The sequence below is a fragment of the Octodon degus genome, unplaced genomic scaffold (genome assembly GCF_000260255.1).
Source record: "Octodon degus isolate 3935 unplaced genomic scaffold, OctDeg1.0 scaffold00015, whole genome shotgun sequence".
In the NCBI taxonomy this organism is placed as follows: Eukaryota; Metazoa; Chordata; class Mammalia; order Rodentia; family Octodontidae; genus Octodon; species Octodon degus.
The window spans coordinates 9,350,150-9,357,793 of NW_004524591.1; the positions used below are offsets into that span (position 1 = coordinate 9,350,150).

The window sequence follows — 7,644 nt, forward strand, 5'->3', positions numbered from 1 at the left end:
GGGTATATTTGCATAAATTATATATATATATATATATATATATATATATATTTAACTTCAAAGTTTACTAAAGAGAGTAATTTTATCTAGATCTCCAATGCATTTTCTTTGAATCTCTTTAGGAAGTAAGAATGTGTTGTTATTGTCATCATTATTATAAAATATGAGGGAACAAATCTGTTGCCACAGACAGGCACACAGCTTCCTATGATTTGGCTTTAATCGCTCTGTCTGTCTTTGGTGGGCTTTCACACCAAAGCTTCAGAGAAATCATAAGAACCTCCTTTTCTTTGAACATAACCCATGTCACCCGTTTCTTTAGCTTCAGCCAGGACTCCTGAAAGGCTTTCCCTTTTCTCCTTGTTCACTTTGTGTCACACTCTTCACTGACAGCATTATTTAATTAATGCCTTGCAACATACCCATTTTACAGGCAAAGAAACTTTGGCTAGTCACCCAGAGAGGATGTGGCCAGGTCTGGGATTTGCAAGCAGGTAGTCTGACTTCAGATTTTACTCTGTGGTACATGAACACCATGATATATTGATAGCATGTCTCCATAAACTTTCAATAACAAGAGTAAAAACCATACTTCTTTCATGGGTATTTCACTGATCATGCCAACTTTTCTTTGCTATTTTTGCTCTATATCTCTCTTGAGATCACACTCTTAACTTCTTACTGCTACAAAACCAGTGATGTACCCATCTTGTTTTTTTTATAACCAACCAGTCAATGTCCCTTTGAAGGCAGTATTCTGATTCATCTTCATAACCTTATAATAAACAGTAAAATTCCTCTCATGTGCAAAGTTGTCTATGGATATCGATTATATGAATTTATCAGTGAAGGAACTAGGAGATAGTTTAGACTGAATCACAACTGATTTAAAGAAAAACAAGTTAAAGAATCTAGATAGCCAACCTGTGATTTGATAAACACAATGATCTTAAATGAGTATTTGTGTCTTCACAAATCCAATCTTTCGGGTTGATCTTATAAAATGTTCAAGCTCATTCACTCATGCAAATGCACTATTTGGTTTCACTGAATCCGGACAATAGAATTCCATCTAGGAACCCAGGTGAATTTTGCATACTCACAACAACCAGTTAAAAATAGAAATAATTCTTTACAACGGTGACTGTATATAGGTAGGTTTTACTTGCCTTTCCCTGAGCTGATTCAAATCTTTCAATTTTGCATGTACACATATATTGACTCACCTAGATAATATCGACTAGTCTGGGAAGAGAGAAAAATTATTTAATTATTATTTTACATGATACTATGACAATGTCATGCCTTAAAATTTTTGAATTTGAGATGGACAATTTGCTGTTACTCAGAGGCAATTTGGATTTATTCACATTGTTTTATGCATGCTGGGTGGAGAGTGACTTAAAGAGTCAAGCTTGGAACTCTCAAAATAGCCACACATAAGATATAGAATTATTAGATCTGTGAAGTGCTTTTTATCCTTTCAAACTGAAATTTAATATATATGGTGGAAATTTTTAAATAGTTAAGAAAAGGTAATTATTTGAAGATCCACAGTAACTTGCTGAATGTAGAACAAGGGTTCTTAGAGGAATACAATTGGAAAATTAAACATGATTTTAAAAAAAAGTTTTAAGGTTTGCTCTTCTAGGAGGTTTATTTAGACTGAAAAAATTAAAGTATAAAAGCTAATCATACAAAACATAATTTTATCATGGTGGAAACATGACAGAGGACCTCCCCAAAATGAATTACTTTGGAACAGTTATACATGTCCTCCTAAATGATCATTTTTGCTTAGTGACTTAAGCTCAGGTAACGAAGTTGCAGCTGTTAATAAAGCATGATGGATTATCAATAATAGAGTATCTCAACAAATTTCTTGAATAGAATCAAATTAAAAACTCAGAAGTATATGACAGCTGTGTAATTTGAGGAAGGGTAGCAAGCTGTGTTTCACAATTAGGTTCACACCAGGAATCTGAGCTGCTTCATTTATCTTTGGTGAAAAGAGTGGACCAGTGAGACTTTCCTTGAGATTCACCTTAAGCCACTACACAAGAAGCTTGTTGAGTCAGTTACTCTAGAGAGAAAATCATGACACTTTTTCCTGAGCAATTAAATGCTCTTTAATTGACTTATTCACCCATTAGGATGTTGCATTTCTTACCATTATTGCTTGCTTAACTTATGGCCTAGAACTTATTAAAGAGTTTTCAGAAGTATAGTACCATGAAGCAAGCAAGGGAAAATTAGCACCAGTGCTTGCTGGGATCATGTGCACTTGGCTTCCCTTCACAGCAACACTACATTTTTCCTTTTGTCCTACCTTGGGCACTCTTGCTGCCTTTGGGGTACCTTGGGCACTCTTGCCCAAAGATAAATGCAAAATTAACAGTCCCTTCTTGACCCTCAGACATGATAAGGTTGTAACACTTTCATCTTGAGTTTTCTCCTAAAGGGAACAAAAGACTCAGTGAGTCTGTCACTGGCAGGGGCAACCCCAAATCATGAACACTGGCCAGCCCTCTGCAGAATTCGCCAATGGAAATCAAGCCCCCTCACCACAAGTTTAAACAAAGCCATCTAATTTGGTTTTAACCCCGGTAAGGGAGTTAAAACCAACTAATAAAAAGGACGACATAAAGAAGCATAGCTTGCCAATACAAGCCTACACGCAAACCAGAGGAGATTCATGATTTTGTTTCCCGGGGAGGGAGTGACTAACGCACGCACACTGACCATCACTATAAAGAGGTAAAGAGAGAGTGAAATGGCTCAACGTACACACACCCCGCTCCATACCGGGGACGAGTCTCCGAGCTGAGGCTTGTGCTCTCGGAGGGCCAGGCTGAAGCTGACCGCCCCCACGGCCACGCTGGACACCCCCAGCCCTATCTCCAGCACAGAGAGCACCAAGAGGCTCCCAATAATCTGGCCGCTGGTGCACATCCTTCCTGGGTCATCATTCCTTCCAGATCAGAGAGGGAATCCAACCATCCACCTTCTTTCTTCCACAGTCCTCCTTATCCCTTACACCCCCTACCAGATTCCAAAACTTTTCTTTCTTCACCAGCAAAACATGTATCCACGACTGGATTTCCAGAACAAGATATCCTCTTCCCCGGCCCCGACCAGAGGCGAAAGAGCTGCACCACCCCCTGGCTCGTTCACACAAGGACTGGAGAGAGTCTTGCTGGGCTCGGTGGTGGGAGTCCCGATAGAGCAAGTCTGGAGCTGGGCGTTAGGGAGCCCGACCTGGGAGCCCCGGGGCTGGCGCTGCGCTCGCGAGGCGCTGTCCAGAGTTCTGCCGCGTCCCCGATCTCCGCAGGGAAACCAGCTCCCGCCTCAGGCTCTCAGACCTGTAAGATGCCCTTCCCTTCCTTGCTGGAATAAGCTTTGCTTCCCGAAGGTCCAAGGGCTTGCTTGGAGCTTTCCTCTGCGTCTCCCTTTCTTCTCGCCTTTGTTTTCGTGGTAACGCAAAGTGCTCGCGCGAGCCTGCGGCCCCAGGCGGAGCGGTCGGATGGTATTCAGCACCACGCTCCTCGCAGTTGCTGTGTCGCCAGAAAAAGCGACCTTGTCTGATGGCCTCTTTCCGTCTGGGTTTTTTCTCCCTCCTCGTCGCCCTCTTCCTCCCCCTCTCTCTTGATCTGATTCTCTCTCATTGCTATGACCTCATTGGGATTTAGAAGGTTGAGAGGGGAGGGCGAAACCTGATGTATTTGTGGGTCTAGGATTAGGACTCTTGGCTGGCCCTGGCGCCGTCCCTCCCGGGACCCTAACTAACCACAGGAATCTAAGCGATCCCTACCTCCGCATCTCCCCCATTCGCTCCCTTCTGGGCTTCTATCCAGCAGGGAGGGAAGGCGATGCCTACGTCAACGCGGGGCTCATTGGGGTAAAACTTTTTTCTGCTTGTACACGGGGTGGGGGAGCAGGGACCAATGAAAGGCAGAGGAGGACAGGCTGGAACAAGCTCGGAACCCTCATTTCACCGGGACTCCCCAAGGCCCTCACCAAGAGACTCCTTTGTCCAGGTGAGCCCTTACAGACAGCGCTCGACCTGTCACCTTCCGGGCCTGAAAGGGAGGAAAATGGCCTGGAACCATGACACTTGGAAGGAATGGGCACTCTGCTCTCTAGTTCTCAGGCCCTCGATGCCCCATAGGTGCAGGCTCTGTCACGTGCCCTGGGTCGGGGAGCCAGATCCAGCTCACTGGGGACCCCGAGTTCTTACTTGAATTTGAGAAATAAGTTTGTTTAAATACTATCAGGACAGACATTGCTTTAGAGAAATGCCTGGGTTTATACACCATCCTTTTTGATACTCTGCCTTGTCAGGATCATTAGGGCTGGGGAAAGCATGGCTTGGGTGTCTTCACATCATCGTCTTGGAAGATTATGGGACTCTAGAGGTCTAGGAATCATTGTTTGAAGCCCATTTTCGTTTTCTTGATTTTATCTCAAAAAAATAAATCTCAAGGTATTCCATCAAGGGAATTCATGACATCAGAAGGGCCAGAGGAGATTTTGAAGTCTGCCATCACCTATCTCAATAACTGGGATCCCCGGGTGGAGAGGAATCAAAGGAAAATGGAAGAAGGATGGAGTTAGGGTACAGGAGGGCACCTTGAACTCTCACTGCTCTGCAGTGCAGCGCAGGTCCCTCTGTGATTCATGGTGTCATCCTTAAGCACCCCAAATGCTAAGCACAGCAAATCAGAGTGGCTGATAGCCCAAGTTCCACAGCATAATTACTGGCTTTAATTCTCTTAAATTTCATTCAGGGTTTTAAATTAAATTTTAAATTTTCTTAAATTTGATTCTAACAGCTGAAATTCAACTGCACACTACAATGTGTTTCCTTTCTGATGCACTTATTCTAAAAAAATTCATTTTAGTCATCGTTCCTTTGAAATAAAAATATGCAATTACAAATTATTAACCTTTAATGAGTCTTAATTATTATAATATTTGGAGGGAAAAGTTAAACCTGTGTACTGAACAAAAATTAGTCAACTCTCTTTCTGCTTGGAGCATGGTCATCCAATTTCCAGTTGTTAGAAACCCTCAAAAGCTCCTCTTGCCTCTGTGATGAATAGATTATTTAAATACTGTAAATATCATCTAAATGGTCTAAATTTTTACACAAAATAATGAGTATTTTATAGCCTCCATTTGGGATTGCTTTTAGTCACTGCTTCTTTAAAATTAAAATTAAATCTTTTCATTCTTTTTTTGGAAATAAATAACAAGTCATTGTAATCAATAAAATAAATTGATTAATGCAATCTTGTAGGTATGATAACAAGTTACTGGAAGAAATCTTATTTTCATATGAAATGTACAGTTGAGGTTAACAACATGATTTTTTTTTTTTTTTTGGTGCAAGGACTACAGGGGTTCACTACACAGATTGGACTCATAGTGATCCTCCTGTTTTCAGCCTCCCAAGTGCTGGGACTACAGATGCATGCCACCAGGTCCAGTCTCAAATGCTGTCTCAGAGCACTCTGGGAGTGGGGCTGGCACCAACTCCCATCCCTTGCATCCACCTAAGCAGGCGCTAACATGAATTTTAAAGAGAGAGAGAAAAACAATTTTCACTTGTTTAAAGTTTCACTTCTGATAAATATGATATCTAGAAGTTATACATATTCACATGCTCAAATATAATCACTGTTGATTGATACTGGGTCATTGTTACATAATTCAAAATTTTGTAAATTAAAATTTATATAGAACAAATTAAATCTCTCAATGAGTCATAAAAATTCAGAAATACTTTTAGAAAAAACTAAAAACAACCATTATCCACAGAAGATTTCAACATTCTGTGTTTGAAAACATGACTAGCATTGGCAGAATTTTCAGAAAGATCTTATATTAGATTTTCTGAGGCATGAAGTATATTCTGTGTGTTTTTAAAATTTATTTATTTATTTGGTGCAGGTTCTCTCAACACAGCTCAGACAAGTAGTGATCCTCCTGTGTCAGCCTCCTCAGCACTGGGATTACAGGCGTGTGCCACCATGCCTGGTTTTGGTGGTTGGTGTGTGGAGCCTGGCATGGCATGTGATACCGGAATCAAACCTTGGTCCTTGTGCTTGCCAGGCAGGTACTTAGATCGCTGAGCTCTATCTCCAGCCCAACTCTTTCTTTCTTTCTTTCTTTCTTTCTTTCTTTCTTTCTTTCTTTCTTTCTTTCTTTCTTTCTTTCTTTTCTTTCTTCCTTCCTTCCTTCCTTCCTTCCTTCCTTCCTTTCTTTCCTTCCTTCCTTTCTCTTTTTTTCAGTACCAGGGATTGAACTCAGGACCCTGAGCTTGCCAGGCACTTATTCTACTGAGCTATCTCCCTGTCCCTTTCTTTTTTTATTTGAATTTAGTACAGGGGGTACAGGGTCTCACTACAGAGATCGGACTCATAGTGATGTTCCTGTTTTCAGCCTCCCAAGCTGGAATTACAGGCGCACACCACCATGCCAGTCTCAATCGTCGTCCCAGTGTGCCTGAGGGGCAGGACTGCTGCGTCTGCCTAAGCATGACCCTTAGTCTGCTGAGCTATCAGACTGGCCCCGGCCCAACTTTTAAATTGGTGTACAGTTTCTCTGAAAGTAAGCCACATGTATCTAAAATTTCCTCATAATCATGCTAATAAAAGAAAAAGTGGGTTCAGACTGGCAAAATTATCAGTTCCTATTATCATGATCCATCAAAAACATGCTGGAGAAACAGTGGTAGGGTCATCCATATGTGAAGCGTACTACTGTCCAAACTCCAAGGACTTCACAATGCAATCATTTATTTCCTTATGCTATAATACATCAAAAGAGTTACTCATAAGATTCTTTGAAACATCCTTCAGTCTTCTACATCTTTGGTAAAAACAACTGCACAAAACATTGCAAGCTTGCTACCCACTGCCTTGTCAGTGCCAGAGTGAAAGTGTGCATAGTGTCGAAATAATTATCATAAACTCAACTAATAAAAAAAAGTGTCTTCATCATTGCTCTCATTAAAGACCTAAACATCACCAGTAAGTATTGAAGAGTTCAGAGGTCTCTCTGTGTGTGTTTACCCAAATGAAATTTATAGAAAGTTTAGTATCTAGAGAAAGCAATATTCATGAGATCATAGATTAATACTTCCTGCTATGTTTTGGATTTGTGTCTCCCAAAAGCCCATATGCCAAGGCTTTGCTCTCCATACCATGGTGCAATTGGGAAATGTTGGAGCCTAGTGAAAAAGAAGAGAGATCACTGGGGCAAGACAGTGTAAATCTGAGGGACAGTGGCACCTTACTCCTTTCTCTTCTTTTTGCACTGTTTCCTAGCAGCCATGAAGTGAGCATCTTTCCTACCATATGCTCCCTGCCATGATGTCCTGCCTTCCTACATGACCAAGACCAATGTGATCAGGGCTGGCCAAATAACTCAGTGGACTAAAGCACCTGCTTAGACAGGCACAGGGACTCGTGTTCCATCCCTGGTGTGTGGTGTAGGCCCCATGCCTGGGACACAGGCGATTGAGGTTGGGCACAGTGGTGCATGCCTGTAATCCCAGCACTTGGGAGGCTGGAAACAGGAGCATCACTACGAGTCCTTGTAGAGACTTGGCCCACAAAAGCTATAATGCAAAAATAATAA

At 41.7% G+C, this 7,644-nt stretch overlaps 1 protein-coding gene across 1 annotated transcript in view; it reads right to left on the minus strand.

Annotated features, from left to right (window-relative positions):
* Tmem196 (transmembrane protein 196) overlaps nucleotides 1-3,035 on the minus strand; it is a 59,183-nt gene extending 56,148 nt beyond the window's left edge. Inside the window, exon 1 of the mRNA XM_004626451.1 lies at nucleotides 2,806-3,035. Coding sequence (XP_004626508.1) covers nucleotides 2,806-2,952 — 147 coding nt within the window. The 5' untranslated portion in view covers nucleotides 2,953-3,035. The remainder of the gene's footprint in view (nucleotides 1-2,805) is intronic.
* Nucleotides 3,036-7,644: the final 4,609 nt, after the last annotated feature.